Source organism: Rhopilema esculentum, chromosome 9 (assembly GCF_057945365.1).
Source record: "Rhopilema esculentum isolate cy_ngs chromosome 9, ASM5794536v1, whole genome shotgun sequence".
Classification (NCBI taxonomy): Eukaryota; Metazoa; Cnidaria; class Scyphozoa; order Rhizostomeae; family Rhizostomatidae; genus Rhopilema; species Rhopilema esculentum.
In genome coordinates this window covers 11736660-11754476 of record NC_142823.1, presented here as the reverse complement: position 1 = coordinate 11754476, position 17817 = coordinate 11736660, and the positions used below count along the sequence as shown (strand labels likewise).

Here is a 17817-nt window from a genome sequence, read left to right as displayed (position 1 = left end):
AAAATGTCCTTAATCATCTGCTGCATTTTCATTGATTAAAGGAGGAAGGAAGTTTGTAAGATAGGCACAAATAACCCAGATTTCATTCAACTGAGATGCCATTGTTAAAGGGAAAACTGAGCTTAAAATTTTAAATGTTTTTATCCTTGAAATGGCCCTCTCTACGTGGATTCGAACTGATGCAATTTGCCTCGTCTCTATCTCCTCTCCCAAAGACAAATGCTCTTTTCCCCTCATAAATGGTGGAATGTTGAGGCCTACACCTTCTGGTAAGTCACTCTCTATGTCAAAGCCTCTATCTGCCATCACAGAGTCACCTTTCTCAAGTAGACCATAGAGTTGGCTGTTGCGTGTAGCATTTTTATCACTGGTCCTCCCTGTATAAAGTTCTGATACAAAGGAAACTGCTCCAGCTGGATTGATTCCTAGAAGGCCCTTAGCTGTGTTATAGTGCTTGTAATTTGAATAAGTTGCACTTTGTGACCTCAGTGAAGATGGCCTCTCAATATAAAGCTCAGTGCAGTCAATGATTACTCTTGTTGAAGGATATGTCTCTTTGAAACAGTTTGGCATTGTTTTCATAACAGAAGATTTAGATGGCCATATTGGCTATGATCTGAACTTGCTATGTAAAAAATCAAGCCAAGTGATCTGGAGAACTGGGCTGTAGATATTCCTGCTCTGTAAGCAATGTCTTCTTCAAGGAGACCTAACCTTAGTTTCACAAGAACAAGAAAAAATTCTTGTTCAGCAGGTAAGCTTCTCTTTGGACCTCGTTTTATGTGGTCAGCTGATATAATTTTGCTGGCATTTGTATTTGAGCCAACATAAATTAAATTGTTGACAGCAGGACCAAAGGATTCCAAAATTATTTTGAAAGTTTCATAATCTGGAAGTCCAGTATAGAATCGAAAAAGCTTTGGGTTGTCTTTCAAACCATCAGCAGAGAAGTTGTTAGGTTTACCCTCAGAACCTGTTTGTTGTCTCAGGTCCTTATTTGCCTCCTCAAGTTGTTTATTTTTCAATTCCAATTCTGCAACTCTTTTCGTCAGTTCATTTTCAATGTCATTTGATGGTTCTGGGCCAGAAGATATTGATTGATCTTCACTATGTCCATGACAGGCTGGATCTGAATCAATGTGAACATGGTCTGAGGTTTGTTCGGTAGACAAGTTCATGTTTCCAAAAAGTATTGTAGCCTTCTGTAAATTACTTGACCTGCTCCTTGCTTTAACGGTTGTTCTCATTCTCTGCTCTTTCTTGTCTTTATTCTTTGGCACTATCGTAGGGATATTATTCATGTAGGTTTTCCTACCATCAACGAAGTGTTTTGAGCATACCCTTTGGCCTTGGCCTGGATTGTCAAAGTTTTTCCTCGAAATCATGTGAAGCCACCGTTTACGGAGCTCTTGCTTTTCCTTACTTTTGCCGTTCCGAATTACATAAAAGGAAAGCTGTGGATCTCTTAGGCTGTTGCTAAAACATTCTGAAACGCAGCAAGTGATCCCTCCAACGACAGATTTAATTTTGCCATCATTCCTCTCTCCACCAACAGCATCCACCATTGATCTAGTCTGTGTCGCATCCCCGTCGCTGTTCTCGTACAGTTCTTCTGTTGCCGAAGCTTCCTTGGCACTGGTCCCCAGACTAGAGTTTTGAAAAAAACTAGGGAAGTGCTGGCCATCAGAATTCGCTGGATTTTCCATGATTTTTTGGCAGTTTCTTAACAATTTTTCAGCAGCAAAATACAACGTGTCTCGATCACCATAGAAAACGTAAACAGACGGCCGCAATATTAAATACAAGTACCACAATGCATTGCGGACTCAGGAGCGCATGACGTAATAAGGGGAAATGTCTATTGATATCTGAAATGCTCAAACTAAAAGCCGGTGGAACAGAACTGAGAGCACCAACAATTGCAGTGTTCAATTTGCGAATCTCCGACGTTCGATTCGGTTTGAGGCAAGACTAACGAAATACACTGTGACGTCAAAATTGCGTCACAGTGTCACCAAACCGAAAATATTTTGTCCGTTAATTCAATTCAATTATCGAAATGCAAGAGCTTATATCTCACAAACTGTACAAAATATCGAAAAACAAATAACGAATTCGTGATCAGCAGGTTCAACTCCTTTAGATTAGCCAATAAAATACAATTGCAAATTTTGGCTGGAGAGGCCCTTTAAGGTATCGCTGGTCTTGATGACTGTCCTCAGCAACCTTACCTTTCCTACATTGCGGAAATAGATCACTTGGCGACTGACGTCATTAAAAATTATAAACAACTTGCGCGCGCATACCGGCAGGTAGAAAACTTACCGGAATAAATAAACACACCGTCAACACGCCTCAGAAAAACATGGCCTTCTTTGAAATACCATAGAAAACAGGTGTGCACACATGCTGTACACGGTATAATAATTTTTTGTGAGGCTGATAACGTTAAAATCATCTCTGGTTGTGCGAGAATCGGTCGCTATGTCTGAGTACTATAACAATCTCGAAGTCGAAGAGCGAAAGATATATGACTTGAAGCTGACTTTGAAGAACGGGGACAAATTACCTGACCCCTTTTCTCTGAATAAAGCTGAGAACTGGTGCAATGATATTGGGAAATTACCTAATATAACCTGGAGGGATGTCACCGAATATCTAATCGTCTCTCCTAGCCCATTTACGAAGGAATCCATGAAGGCCTACATGTCTTTGGAGGCGTACGACTATTTTGTTTGCCGCCATGTTCAAGATTGCTTTTACTGTCCAATTGATGATAAATGTGAATTCTGCTATGTCAAATCCGAGGTAATTTCATTTCTATCTCAATGTTGTTTTTTACAGCTTTAAATCTAATGCAAGGCATATAAGCAACAACAAAAGACGGATTGATCGCCATAAACAATATCAATCTAAATGTTACCTTTTTGTGTATATGATCAATAAAGTGCCCCCGTAAAGAATAATGAAATTGAATTCTGGTATAATGCCATATTGCCTTTCAAAATTTCCCATGAAGGTTGAAGTGCTATGCAAGGTGTCAATATTGCAATTTATATGATCAGATGTATCCCTTCTGCTTTTAAACAGGTATTGCCAAGCCAACGCCAAGGTCAAAAGACATCATTATACAGAGTCTGGGTTTGTCTTCACAAAACCCAAGGATGGATACTGACTGGGCATTGCACATGTATGGCAGGACTAAGCTCATCTTGTAGCCATGTTGCTGCTCTTCTTTTCAAACTAGAAGCAGCTGTTCATTTTCAACTAAATACACCAACAGCATGCACTAGTCAGCTTTGCTCTTGGAAAGCATCTAGAAAATCAGTGCAACCAGCCACAATAAAGTCAATAGACTTTTCAAGAGCCAAAAAGCACAGCCTTCCTAACGTTTCAGGTAGTTTCCTTCAAGTGAACGAAACAAAGCATTATTCGTGCAGTGACCCAACAAAAACTCGTAATCCCATATCAAATGAAAAGCTGAAAGATTTATATAGAATATATCCACAGGCAGCAATATTTACAAGTTTGGATGTCACTAGTTTTCAATCAGTTAATGAAGGCACTGCTTCTGTGACTTGCGACATTGGTAGTGATACAGACAGTGACACTGAAAATAATATCATTCCAGAGCCACTTGTAAGCTTGTTTGATCCAACAGCTATAAACATGGATGAAAGCGAATTAAAGGTTAAAAGCAAGATCCTTTACCAACAATATGTTGCTTCAAATTATCAAAACTCTTTTGACAATCTTGAAGTTATCACAAGGAAGCAATCATTATCAAGTGCATGGAGAGTACACCGTGCTGGGAGAATCACTGCTTCAATCTGCAAACAAGTGTCCAAGATGCAGAAAAGTGACTCACTGATTAAGACAATTATGCAGTACAGTCCTTCTTTGAGTTCAAAGTTCACTGCTCATGGTATTGAAATGGAGCCAATAGCGAAGGATTGTTTTATTACAATCATGTCCAAGAGTCACAGAAATTTACAAGTTTTAGAATCTGGCCTAAAAATAAATGCTGATGAACCTTTCCTGGGTGCATCTCCAGATGGAATTGTTACCTGTGATTGTCATGAAGATGCAGTCCTTGAAATCAAATGTCCTTACAAATATAAGGATGGCCTTTCGAATTGGGAACTTGACAAAGACTTTCCTATTGACAGCAATTTTGCAATGAAAAAAGATCATTCTTATTACTACCAGATCCAGCTGCAAATGGAATTGTCCAATGTACATTTTGGCTACTTTTTTGTTTTTTCTCCTGCAGAAAAGGCAAGCCTTTTGTGTATTGTTGAAAAGGATGCCAACTTTGTTTCTAATTTGAAGCAGGTGTTATCAATGAAGTTTTATGACTGCATCCTGCCAGAGGTCGTAAGTCGCAAAATGGACTCTGATGTATCACATGATAGGAGATTATATTGTATTTGCAAAAGACCAGAATTTGGTAACATGATTTATTGTGATAATCCATCCTGTAAAATTGTGAAATTTCATTACTCGTGTGTTAATGTCACTAGAAAGCCTAGAGGACAATGGGTTTGTAATTCCTGTAGAACAAAAAATACAGTGTGTTAAGAAGCCACACTAGTTCATGCAACTGCTAAGAGGTAAATATTCTGCTAATAAACATTGGATAGCTTGTTAAAGCGTCATCATTGCTTAGTGTTTAATTTAGTATGTTACAATTCAATTCATCCTTGATGTTATGAAAAGCTTTGCTAGAATATTTACCTCTTAATCTAAATAAAAAGTATATCAATTAATATGAATTATGTTACAACACTTTTGTTTAAGTTAACAGCTGCTGCAATCACTACCATAGCATCATCCAAAAGATCAATTTGAGTAAGAGGTATTGTGTTCTGTAAAATCCTAAATTTTTTCAATTGTCCAATAACCCTTTCCACATGAATTCTAACATTTGATAGTCTTCTAGAATCATGGACATCCTTTGCTGGTAATTGCTCCTTTCCTTTTGTAAATTTAGGAATTTTCAGAAATGACCCCCTAGAATTCAGCTCATTCTCAATCAGGAACCCCCGATCAGCCAAAACACAGTCCCCATATGATATCTTGTCCAAAAAGCCAGATTGTAACGTTATTTCCTTATCTGATACTCTGCCACCCCAGCCAGTAGATAAAATTATAACAGCACCTGCAGGGCTGATGGCAACAAGATACTTAGTGGTGTTAATGTGCTTATAATTAGACCATGTTTGAGCCCGGGCTGTCAAATTCTTTGGTCGTTCAACAAATATTTCATAACAGTCAATTATGCAGACACAGTCACTGTACTTTCTTCTGAATGAAGTTGGAAGATTCAGACGTAACTCTGGACGACTTGGCCAGACAATCAAACTTTGCATGGCTTTAGAAATTTCAGGCAGCCATTGTCTGTAAATCTTTGATACCATGGTTGGCTGTAATCCATACCTATAGGCAATATCTTTGTTTAGCAAACCAAGTCTAAGTTTCATTAACACCATTAAAACGTGATCCTCAGTTGACAATGACTTCAGACAAGTTTTCACCCCTTTCACTAGACTAACCACCCATAGGAACAAGTGTAGGTTAGCTAGACCAGTAAAAAATTTGAAATCATTCAATAATCTAACTTTTCTGTACCCAAAAGAATTAGCTTTTAGACTTTCATTTTCTTGACGCAGCTTGTAGACTTCACAATTTCTTTCATTTAACTCTGCTGTTAATTGTGCAATTTCATCTTTCAAATTTTGAATATCACTATTTTCATTTAAATTGCATTGTGTTGAAGCTTCCTTATGGCTTGTGATTTCTTCGTTTGAACCTTCAGATTGCTGGTTGCCAACTATACTTTCAATTTTATCTTCACAGGCAATCTTTTTGAGTCGTTTAGCTTCTCGACTTTCAAATCTTGCCTTTCTTTTTTGCCTTGCATCGATTCTAGATTGGGACTCTTCTTTTGTAAAATTAAAAATTGTTGGTATCCAGTTTGGGGCTTCTGGATCGTCAGATCTTTTACCTGCATTGTAATGTAAAAATACAGATCAAAATGATGTTTTAACAGATAGAATTATAAAAAGATCAGACATATATTCTAAGAGATTACTAAATTATCAAATAATGTTTGTCTTCCCCTGCGAAGCACAAAATATCAGTTGTGTCATTTCAGCCATTAGTCTGCAAATCATGCAAGGCTTAGACGAATATTCTTTGATATAACCAAATGTCTTGTTTTTGGTCAGAAAAAGACAATTAGCTTCTTATTTTATTTAAAAATGTAAGGAAATTATACTTTTTGAATGGTCGCATGAATATTAGTCGTTCAGTATTTACATTAAATCTATAATTATGCAACACCAATTTAGGCCGGGAGATGGCCCCGAACTTTACACCGTGAAACGAGAATGTTCAAGCGAAAAGACATCAACTTGCAAGTACTATTCCTTTTTAAAAGATTTACTTACCGGTAATGAAATGTTCGCCGCAGATTCGTGCAGGAGATATTTGTTCGGGAGACCAAGATTTCCAGTCGTCCCTACGAATCGCTTTGATCCAAGCTTCTCTTCGCCGTTTTTCTATCTGGGTATTGCCCCTAGGAATTCGATAGAAAGGAAGATCCTTGTTTTTTCCAAATCTTTTGTTGGCGCAGCCCACCGCGCAACAGCTATCAGGCATTTTAATTTTCCTGGATGTTTCTTTTTCGATTTCGATGATACGATTTTGGAAAAGTTCAAGTTGTTTATATACACGATCAACTGTTGTCAAGGCACTTTCTACCTGCCAATATGCGCGCGCAACTCTGGTAGGCGGACGTATTCAAAACAAAGGCAAGTGGTCTATGGCTGCATTTTGAGGAGAAGATGGCGTTATACGTACACTCAAGGTCTTCTCCAACCAACACAGATTCGGATGTACTTACGGCACTGATTTCTTGCTGCTCTAATCGCGAAAAAACCGCATAGGCAGGGAGAATTAGATCAGCCTTGGCACCTGAGACCTTCTCTTTGTAGGCCAACAAAACTTTCTTGAGCTCTTTGACAGTTAATATCGAGGAATCTTCAATGCAGGAAACCGCCTTCCCCTTGGTAACAATGAAATAATTGATCCATATCTTTAATACGAAAATCAATGGAAATCTTTTACAAAACGACGATAATATATCTCGAAGACTTATAGATGCAGAGAGGTTGATCTCTGATGTTCGGCACCGAAACAACTCTACCCTCATTTTGGATTTTAAGTCAATGCAATGTGAAAGGGGTCTATTAAACACATGCTTTTTTCTTCAGTATCACCCTCCGGTGTGCAACATTTAGAATCTTCAAAGCAATCTGTACTTCGATGGTTGCACTTGCCACAATAAACACATCCATTTGACTTCTGAGAGCTTCGTTGAAAAGCATTAGACATCAGCATTTTGCACCATTGCTTCTCTAACTGGCCCCAGTTTATCGATCAACAATGACATGGCTTTGCACGGTTTCTTTCTTCATCATTGCAAGCGTTTGTATGACTCTCGCAAGCTTGTTATAAAATTCATGGGTTTCTCGGATCTGACTGATAATCGTTATTGGTTTCAATTCTTCCAGTTCAATTACAAGGGCCTTTCGTACCTTTATGTCCTTCCAATATGTTGTTTGTAAGATTCTTTTTGCTTCTTCTCTTTCTGTCCTTTGGCTTTCCATCAATCAATTCAAGAAAGTTATTCAATTTGCTTACTTCTGCTATGTTTGAACCATCTTCCTCCACCGAAAATTGGTTCCAAAAGCCTACCCAATCCTTGTGATCCCCTCTGAATGGCGCTATTGTGTATTTTTTAAGCTTTACCACTTGATTCTTTCTTGCTTTGTCCTCCCTGTTTTGCAGCATGATTTCACGTTCCATTTGTAGTTTTTTCTGCATCCATTCCTCCTCTAGTTGTAGTTATCTTAGTTTTGTCTTCTTGTCTCCATTGGTTGGTCTCTTGCCAATTTTGCCTGTTCCTCCATAGAAATCTGTTCATAGTCAATAGAAAAACACTGGTCTGGAAGGCCGGCAAACATCAAAGGGCTTTTCGCATTATTCGAAAGCATGTTGAATTCTCCAGTCACGTGACAATATCCGTGCACAGCCTTGCATGGTAGTGTTTTATAATGGCAGAAAACAACGAATGTCGCAGATCTTCTCGTAGAATTTCCCAACATAATGAAAATTCAGAGGTATCTGATGAAAATTTGGACGCAATCCTTGAGGCTCTGGAGTTAGAGGAGAGTTTGCAAAATGAGTTTGACGATGAGGTAAGCCTGAGTAGAAGATTTAAACCGATCAAGGACTGATAAGGGTCACGTACGTATTTCTAACGACTACTGGTTGATTCTTTCCATCTTGCTTGGTCTCTCAACAAAATTTACCACTGACGAAAATACTTGCGTTTTTTAATTTTTTCCTGAAAGATCAGAAAATTGATTCCATTAAGTCGGCAATGCTGTTCAGCTTTCTTTTTTCTTATCGGCCAAATTTCGGACCCTGATTGTTGGTATGTTTTCTGCATGGAGACATCAACATCGGTATAGAATAGATTTTGTAAGATCAAAGTAAATGTATACTTGAGAAAAATTAAATCCTTGATATCCAAGGTTTCAGCGAGAACCAATTCAGTTTCCAATGTTGTACTAGTTTCACATATTCAATAAATCAAATCTTTCAAATTTTAGCTTGAGTAGCTTTCTCAGAATCGATCTTAGGCCCCCAGAGTTACCTTTGCTTTGTTTTATTCACTGTAATGAGATCGGTTAGGCATTTACATTGAATTATTTGTACCATTAACAAAATTGCAATTTTGAAATTGCATTTGATAAATATTCTTTAACATACTGTGAGAGGATTTGTTGAGTTTCTTATTGCAAATATTTATTTAAAAGCTGAAATTGATGATTACAAGTGTAAAAATTGTGAAAAAGTGTGCAAGAGCAAAGCAGGATTAAAAAGACACGCAACCCTGAAACACAAAGACACATCTTCAAAAGCTGAAACACAAAGTGAGCCAGAAACTGCAGCTTTATGTGTTGAAGATTTCAACAGTCTCATCCAATTATCAAAAAAGCTGCAGGAACAAATGGATGCTACCCAGACCTTATGATTAAGGAAATTGAATCACATCATGATGTGTATGGCCAGGACTCAAAGATTTTTCAGCAGTTTGTTCAAATATATGCGAACTGTGTGCAGATGGAAACTGAGAGAAATTTTATTCAAATTTTTATGCAAAGATAGTCCTTGATGCACAACTATGCTTTCCAACCTTGACACGCCACTCTGCTACCCTGCTTGCAATGAAATTGGCCAATTGTTCACTTGCCCAGTATAAGAAAAAGATTCTTGAAGTCAATCTTCAAATTCCAACAGCAGCATTGACTGAAACTGAAAGGGCAGCAATACACTATCTTGGAGGGTATGTATACCACAACTTATATCTGAAACTCCAAAAGTCAAAACAATGGAAATCAGTGGACAGTCAACAATGTATGGCCATTCTAAAAGCTGCAAAAGCATTAAATGGCAGTGATCCTGACCAAGTTAATAATGCAAACCTGGTCACAATTCTCACCCGTGGCGGCTTGTGGGATATAACAGCACCAGCTTTGCAAATTTTTGAAGTGGTTGAGAAAACCTTTAAAGAAGAAGTTAAAACTAGCGAAGAAAAAAATGTTATTCACATACACCAAATTTCTCAAAAGCTGCAAAAAGACCCGGATATTGTATGCAATTTCAATGCTATTGTTGCAGATGCAGAGATTCCTTGCAACTCTGAATCTCTGATCTCGGGCCTGTTGATGAGTGTTATTAACTTATATGTCAGAGTAAGAGAATTTTCACATGCAAAAAGTTTAATGCAAAAATTCAAAATGAAGAAAGGCATTGCAAAGGCAAAGGCCTTACGTACGGAAATCAAAAGGTCAACTGAACCAAGTGCAGTAAGGGACTGACCATACTTAAACTTCTTTAACTTAAATTTATTGAGTCATGGTAAATAGGCTTTCTCTATAGGGGGTCATTTGGTTTTGGCGTGATCGCTGCTGTTTCATGTGATATTGGCATCCGTTGTTGACAATTTGCTATTGATGGAAACTGTTATGTTAATCAGTACGAGGTGAGTTCATGTGACCAGTTCAAGGTCAACCAATAGCATCGCAGTCATGGAAATCATGACTCAGCGGATTTTGGCACTTAGGGTATACCCAGTCTATTTATCATGACTGAATGCCTTTAAACTTTCTTTATTTAATCAATATTATTGTAGAATAATTTTTTCTGGTGAAGTTTCAGTTTAACTTAATTTTCAAAGAAATTGTTCAGGCATAAATGTTTTAAACTTTTTGCTTCTAACCCTTTTGAAAAACAGCTCATACATTTTGTAAAATCTTAATTTGGTTTTAAAACCTTAAGCTTCTATCTTAAAAAGTTATACAGAGTCTTTTGCTTCATACTTCCGTTTTGGTAGTTTTGTGTCATCAACTTCATTCCACTGTTGCCTTCTCCCAGCATGTTTACCCCTTGTATTGCCAGTTACAGAGATTGTTTTTTGAATTCGCAAGGCATTGTTGTTGTATCCAAAGGTATAAATGTCTGGATTGTCACTTCTTCTTCCTAACTTTCGTTGTCCTCCAAAGTATTCCTCTACTGCATCTTGACACCGTTTTTCTGTCAAAACATATTCAAATCCTTGAGACAGGAGAAATTTGATGCATTCTGGAAGAGCTGCAACATCCATTTCAATTCCCTCCATGGTTTGCCAAGATATAAACATCTTATTCTTATCACCCTTAGAGAATTCTCCACGGCCTTTTTCTATACCTTCTTTCCATGAATTCAGGTATTGAAGCATGCCTTTTTCTAGCCATTCAAATCTCAGGTCATCATTACTTGTATATGGTGCAAGAAAGGGCTTGATTTTTCTTATATGCTCCTTTTTACTGCGAACATTGAAGCAATCAAAGAAAGAATCAAACATTTCGCAATAGAGTGCAGTTCCAGCAGCATTTTCTGAGCCATAATTCTTCAAAACAAGACTTGTTGTTTTGCTGAGTACTTGAGCTGCTAGATTTACTCTCATGATTGAGAATGGGGTCAACTTTATATGGTCATATGACAGACGTGGTAATAATTTGATGTCCCTATATAAATTTTCAAAAAAAAGCTTGGAAATATGTTCCCATAGTAAATAGGATCCATTGTTCCACATCAATCGTGAATGCTTTCCAGTGCCTGGATGGAAAAGACAATTTCTTGCTGTCTTGATTAGATGGGGGGCATCACTGAAAAAGTAGATAAACCTGTGTCTGGCATACAAATTCACAGTGCGATAACAGATATTTTTGTTAGAGCCCCTATCCAAAGCTTTGTGCAATTTAAAAAATGATCTGTTGGAAGATGCACCATCTGCAGTGATTGCCACAAGCCAGAGATTGCATTTCATTTCTAATATGCCCACCGCTTCCCAAAAAATTGGCATCAATTGCACACTTGTGACACTTAAAGTGGCAAAATAGGCAAGGCAAAAGTTCAAGTCTTTGCAAAGTCCTTTCACTATAATTGCAAGTGCATGAGTAGCCAATTCATCTGCCTTTTCGAGTGTGGCAAAGTTATGTTCTTCACAGCCAAGATCAACAAATCCAATAAGCTGCCCAGTGTGTTTATCAAAGACAAGGTTTGATTTCACTTTCATTTCATCAATCAGCACAACAACAAAACTTTCAATATCAAAATAATGATCAGTAAGCCTGATAAGCTCATCCACAACTTTCTTATCAAAACCTGTTGTGGGACGTATCCAATTTTTATAATCCCGCAGTGTTCTTCTACTTGGTAGTTTAATGACATCCCCAAATGTATTTCTTAGCTCATCATATGAAGATGCTGATTTCTGTGACATTGACAAGCAGAATTTGATAATCATGGGGTGAAATCTTGCTCCACAATTGGATGTTTTTCTCATTTTGACTTGCTGCTCCCAAAACATTTTCAGAAAAGGTGTCATCTTCTCAGATGAAGTGTCAAGAATATCAAGGAAATCTCATTCTAAACTTTGATCAACCTGGATCGATGACTTTTCAAGCTCAACTTGCATGTCTTGAATTTGTTTTTCCAATTGTGCGCTTTTCAATCTTTGCTCTCGAAGGGATAGCAAAACTCTGTGTGGGTTTGTTGCAGAAATAGGTGCTTTTAGTTTGGCTGGTGTGGTCAGCTGTTGATTTTTTCTGACTGCAAAACTTTCAAGAGATTTGTCTGCCTTTATGCAGCTATCACATTTAGCTGTATCAGTCAGAACAACACAGTTGATTGATCTGGTATACTCCTTACAACTAAAATGCTCATCATCTTCCATTAGAAGTGGGTCAAATTGCATTGGTACAACATGATTGACCACTTTAGAGGAAATTTCTTTGTTTGTCATACCACAGCAAATTTCATATGACTCAACCATTTTCAACAAGTTGGAAACAGTTATATTTTGCATTGATCTTCTGTTCACTTTGTAGATATGATGGTCATCAGGCAGAAGCCATCCATAAATTGAAACAGAAAAACCCAAGCTTGCATCAATTATAATTTCGTATTTGGGCAGTATGAAAGGAAATTCAAATTTCTTGATTCTTTCCATATCACAGGAGATATCAGGGGACCAAATTCCATCAAATCTTTGTGCCTTCACCCTCTGGCATAACTCATCAAAAGATTTATAAATCATGTTTTTGGATTCCTCTTCCGGTAACAAATCTCTCCCTATAGGAATGTGCCTTCGTTCTTTTTTCTCTTTCTGGAAGCTTTTTATTGGCATATTGATACTTGGTAGAGCCCCAGGCTTCAGCCCTTTTCTCTTTGAATCAACTATAAAGGAACAAAATTAGTCACAATTTGCTATTCTTTTAGACAGGTCACTATACACAATCCTAGGTCAATTCACACAATGCATAAGGTATATTTTTTATTTCAGATGTTCTGACAAAGTATCCGCAGGATAAGAAAATATTGTTTTGCAAACATGCAGTGCCTTCGGAACGAAATTCATATTGAAAGGGGTGGGCTTACAGTTTTAAAATTGTTTGGGGCCTGAAAATGTACTCATGATAAAATAGACAGGCCTAGGCTCCTGCACCGCTGGCTTCAAGGTTCACTTGCGATCGATCTTTCAACGATCAAGTAAATGTTTATGAAAAAGGTATACTATAGGAAAATCACAAATTTAACTAGGCTATTAGCATCAAATCGAATGCTAGATACTTACAAATTTCTATTTGCTCTGGTAGGAAATGTTTCTCACATATAAAAACTCTGTCATTTCTCACTCTTTCTTTGAAGGCCTTGTCCAGTACCCTGCTCTTCGTTATTTCGTTCAGGAGAAGTTCCCTCCATTTCTTTTTTTCGTCGTTATTTGCCGCTGGAAGTTTAAAAATTCCAATACCTTTCGTTCTACGGCTGCTTCCACAATTAAAAACTGCACAATTATCGCCTGGCATGATAGAATTGACATGAGATATATCCACGATCGAAGCATACAAGAGTAGTGGCCGAAGCAGTGTGCACGGATAATGTCACGTGACGTTTAAAAGTCCTAACAATAAGATATTCTCTTGATGTTTGCCGGCTTTCCAGACCAGTGTTTTTCTATTGACTATGATCTGTTGTTGGTCTTGTTCCCTTTGCTGTTTTTTTCTGTAGCTCTTTTCCTCAAGGCTGGCTAATTTTTCTTTCAGCTGTCTCCGCATATCTCGAAACTTGTTGATTTGTTGTTTCTTGGCTCCATTCCTTTACTGATTCTAATGACTCTTCCTCTTCCTCAAGCATAGTATCAACAGCTTTTTCTCTCGCATTGTCCAAATCCTTTATCGTTTTACAGATTCTTTCATATCCAGATGATATATCCCCTTTTTCTCCCGAATGTAAAGTTTCCTCAAATTGTTTGGATTTCCTCTATAAACCCCGTTGAAAAATTGCTTTGAAGTCATCTTTGTTATGTTTTCTTACATGAAGCAGTAGTTTTAGTATTCTGACATGAAGTAGTAACTTAAGCGGTTCGTTGATTATACTCACTTGGGCGAGAAGACGTGTCCTATCTTTACAGTACTCTTGCAGAACATAACAATCTTTTTGAATTTTCCAATCCTATCAAGCCCTGGTCGTCACTTTTAGTGTGGGGAATTCTCTCCTTTAGTCCTGTGCCCAATAGAACTCCCAGCGACACTAAATAAAACTCACAGAATTTGAATGTAAATTTCCAAGTCTATTCAAGCTTATTATCCCGCAACTACTATTTTGTGCGTATATATATACACGTTTACGATATAAATTTCTCGGTTGCTAAATCATAATTACCAGAATATAAAATTAGCAATGATTACATAATGAACTAATTTCCAGAAAATTCCAGAGCAACCGGCTAACAATGAGACTGTAACGAAAACGAGGTTATAACAACAAATTCATGCTGATAGGCCAAAGCTAGAATGTTCTCGAATTTCTAGTGCAATAGGTTAGCTAATGATAGTAAAATTAAACATAAACGCATTACTAAGCAAATTGCAACGATAGTAGGAATTGTTCAGAACTATGTGGAATTATCTAGAATACAAAGTAAGTACTATAATTGTTCTAGATTTCCCAACAGAACTAAGCTTTTCAGCATTTCTAAAGAATTAGATCTCAATTGTTTTTTGAACCCCATAATTGCCTTTCTGTTATTCCCTTTCTTTCTCCTGATTTTTAGTTGTTGCTTTTGATTGACTTTTTGATGAGAACCACAGAGAGTGACTGATCAATTCTACTGACCCTTTTTGGGTCTCAATACTTTTACCTTGGGGTGGTTCACTTTATTTTCATATGAACAAAAAGGGGGTTGTCACATAAAGATAGCTTTTAAAAAAAAATTCCTCTGGTCCCTATGGGACTTAAAAATGAAAGGTCCCTAAACTGAACTGAGAAAGAAACAAGAACATAGCAGAATGAAAGGTCCCAAAAAGTAAACAAAAGATGAATTCAAAATATCATTATTTTTCTGTTTTTATCTTTTAGTTCCATTCTTGCAGAAAACATTTAAAAATTTGGAAGATTCCCTTAAAAAAAGGTTTGACAAGGGAAAACCCATGACAAGATCAAAAGCTGATGCAGCATATCTCCTCGTATGCAAATATTTTGAAGTCATGTGCTTTCTTCCTGTTGTTGATCTGTTAGATATACAGGCACAAAATCCTGGAACAGCATTACTGATGTCATCAAACAATCTCCTTCAGTTTTAATTTTTCATAGTAAACTCAAATCTTATATATTCTCCACAAAAAACCAAGTTTAATTTAAAATGTCTCTGAAGATTTCTACAATCATCAGATGAACTAAAAACGTTAGTACCATAAAATAATAGACTTTTAGTACAGGGGGTGCTCTCTCCTAGATTAGTTTATCTGTTGAGAGAGCTCCTCCTTGAGAAATTCCAAACCTACAAACTTCCTTTAAATGAATATAGTTCTTTTTGTATACTTTGATATTATTGTTGTTGTTAATGTAGTTGTGTACTTGTTGTCAGCTGGAATTTGTATGTTGGAATTTTGAAAATGAAAACTTGAAACTTGAAACAAAGCCAGCAACATAACCTTTCGCTTCTGTTTTTTCCCATATCAAGTTTATTGTGACTAACCTCTGAATGCTTAGGTACTCAGGGCTGATTGCATTTTTTTTGAAAATGTCCCCATTTTCCAAAGTTCCAGCACTGAATGTTATTTCTACGAAATTTTGAGGGCTGAAAATTTTCTTCCCATGTATCAGTAATTTTTTGCCAAGATTCTGGGCCCAAATTCTGTGGAGGCTTGCAGGTTTCTGAGCTGAAGAGCAATTATGCTTTGTTGGTCTTGCATTATTCTTCTCATGCCTTCTAGAAACTCTGAAAAGTCACTGTTAGTGGAGCAGGGTTCTTCAACATTTTTTGAATCGATGGCAAGAACTTTGCTTTTGCCCTTTTACGCAATTATGTGTGAGCTTTCTGATATCCCATATCAAGAAGCTCCGTATGCCAGGGCGAAATATTAGCCTTTACTGATTTATGTGTATTTATTGTTGTGTATTCTCGGCGTATTGCAGTGTTTCTTATTTGCTACATTTTTATAGACTTTTCGCCACAAGAACTCCTTGGAGCCCATCGAGCAGCCTGCTACAGTGACCCTTTCTTCATTCACACGTTGTTTCGAAAGTTGGCTTTAAACCTTTGACAAAATATTCGAGAGACTTTTCCCTTAAGAATTCGGGAGATTTTGTGCTCCATCCCCATTGCACTAAATTACAGATATCTTCATAAAAATCTGCCACGGATTCGTGAGATTTTTTGTATCTTTCACCCACCAGATTTCTTTATTGTAGCCTTTGCAAAGGTGAATGACCCTCAATTTCCTTCTTTAAAAGATTAGCATCATTCTTTATTCAAGCGACAAAATATGATAAAATTGACTTTCTCAACCCAAAAGATAAAGTAGAAGCATTACCTGTTCCTCATCATGGGTCCAGCCATTTGCAGCAGTAGCTTGATTCCAGCTGTCAAGCCACTAGGATAGGAATCTGATTTTTGTTCTTTGACAACAATAGGATTCAGTGACAGATTTTGTTGAGTTTTATAAGGATTCTCAGCTGGAAATGCGAGTTTTATGAGAATTTTCAGCCACTGCAATATCAAGCCTCAAGTCAAGCAGGTGAGACAGTGTTTTTTATTTGTTTTAAACAATTTATAATTTTGTTTTCATGATGGAATTGGGCCTTCGTTGCTAATAATCACATCCTCATGATTCTGTTTGCATGTGTTTCGCCTCCTGCTTCTACTGGCGAGTCACCCTTCTACTTCCAGTATGGTTGTGAGCTTCATTTGCCTGTAGATGCTGCATTGTTATTGCCATCGGCTCATCTTTCATCATCTGTCGCTGAGGATAGTGCAGGCATGCTTACAAATTTGGAGAATGCACAGTGTATGGTTTCTCCTAAAACGCAGTTGGCTCAACAGAAAATGAAAGAATATTACAATTGAAATAGTCAACCAGTCGTTTACGATATCTGAGACAAAGTAGAGGTGTTTACCCTGAAAAGCAAATATCAAAAAAATTATTGCTTAACTATCACGGTCCGTACTGTATTGTCGTGAAGCTTTCCCCAGTTCACCTTCGCTTTTGAACTCTAGATAACTGTCCAGTATCTGTTCCAGGTCATGCAAATAGACTAAAGCCATATTATGATCCGAATTATCGTCCAATCGAGCCACCCGCCGATTTTGACAATTTTAGCGATCTCACTGACAATGATTTGCCTTCCGATAGTTTTGATAATGGTCTGATACCAGAAGAACCGTCTATGTTGCTGTTAAGGACTACGTTGCTCTCCCAAACCAGGAGGTTTGAACTTAAAGGGCTTATTAAACCAAATTTTCGATAGCTATTTTATTAGCTACACTCATAGATTCAAAGGTTCTCACTCTAAATAAGAAAAACAGAATTTCAAAAGTCCTTGGCGTTTCTTTTTTATTGCGTGTGAAAAACGACACATTACGCATATTCATTGCAAAATCGGAAGTCCTCTTGTGACGTCACAGTGATGAGTCGTGATATATGAATGAATAGGTCACGCATTCATTCATGGCTATAGTAGTAGAAGTAGAATGGCAAATTCGAAGCGCTCTTCAGGTTATGGTCGATCCTGCGTTGCTGGAACATTTGATGGGACCAGTTGCAAGAATACACAGTTCACAGAGGGTATCTCGCTCCATTATTTTCCCGATAGAACTGTAGACAGAACAAGACATCAGCAGTGAGATTGGTTCACCGG

The 17817-nt window shown here is 37.4% G+C and overlaps 4 protein-coding genes across 4 annotated transcripts; 1 reads left to right on the top strand and 3 right to left on the bottom strand.

The window, feature by feature from the left end:
- Positions 1-7: 7 nt before the first annotated feature.
- On the bottom strand, positions 8-578 carry LOC135691953 (uncharacterized). Its single transcript, XM_065209962.2, has one exon. It carries the CDS (start codon positions 571-573, stop codon positions 10-12), a length of 564 nt encoding a protein of 187 aa, XP_065066034.2. The 5' UTR covers positions 574-578; the 3' UTR covers positions 8-9.
- On the bottom strand, positions 578-1857 carry LOC135689233 (uncharacterized). The gene has a single exon (XM_089110202.1). The coding sequence runs from the start codon at positions 1704-1706 to the stop codon at positions 579-581; it is 1128 nt and encodes a 375-aa protein (XP_088966328.1). The 5' UTR covers positions 1707-1857; the 3' UTR covers position 578.
- Positions 1858-2484: 627 nt separating this feature from the next.
- Positions 2485-4581, top strand: LOC135682563 (uncharacterized). The gene is made up of 2 exons (XM_065197514.2): positions 2485-2808; positions 3091-4581. The coding sequence occupies exons 1-2, from the start codon at positions 2485-2487 to the stop codon at positions 4579-4581; spliced, it is 1815 nt and encodes a 604-aa protein (XP_065053586.2).
- Positions 4582-4775: 194 nt separating this feature from the next.
- On the bottom strand, positions 4776-6819 carry LOC135682565 (uncharacterized). Its single transcript, XM_065197525.2, has 2 exons — positions 6453-6819; positions 4776-6007 (listed from the first exon to the last, which is right to left on the bottom strand). The coding sequence occupies exons 1-2, from the start codon at positions 6661-6663 to the stop codon at positions 4776-4778; spliced, it is 1443 nt and encodes a 480-aa protein (XP_065053597.2). The 5' UTR covers positions 6664-6819.
- Positions 6820-17817: the final 10998 nt, after the last annotated feature.

Bases quoted from the DNA above. Each gene is read 5' to 3' on its own strand.
- LOC135682563 (XM_065197514.2), top strand. From the start codon at position 2,485: ATGTCTGAGTACTATAACAATCTCGAAGTCGAAGAGCGAAAGATATAT. The intron at 2,809-3,090 runs GTAATTTCATTT...GCTTTTAAACAG, and splicing joins TCTGCTATGTCAAATCCGAG to GTATTGCCAAGCCAACGCCA.
- LOC135689233 (XM_089110202.1), bottom strand. From the start codon at position 1,706: ATGGAAAATCCAGCGAATTCTGATGGCCAGCACTTCCCTAGTTTTTTT.
- LOC135682565 (XM_065197525.2), bottom strand. From the start codon at position 6,663: ATGCCTGATAGCTGTTGCGCGGTGGGCTGCGCCAACAAAAGATTTGGA. The intron at 6,008-6,452 runs GTAAGTAAATCT...ATTACAATGCAG, and splicing joins CGGCGAACATTTCATTACCG to GTAAAAGATCTGACGATCCA.
- LOC135691953 (XM_065209962.2), bottom strand. From the start codon at position 573: ATGCCAAACTGTTTCAAAGAGACATATCCTTCAACAAGAGTAATCATT.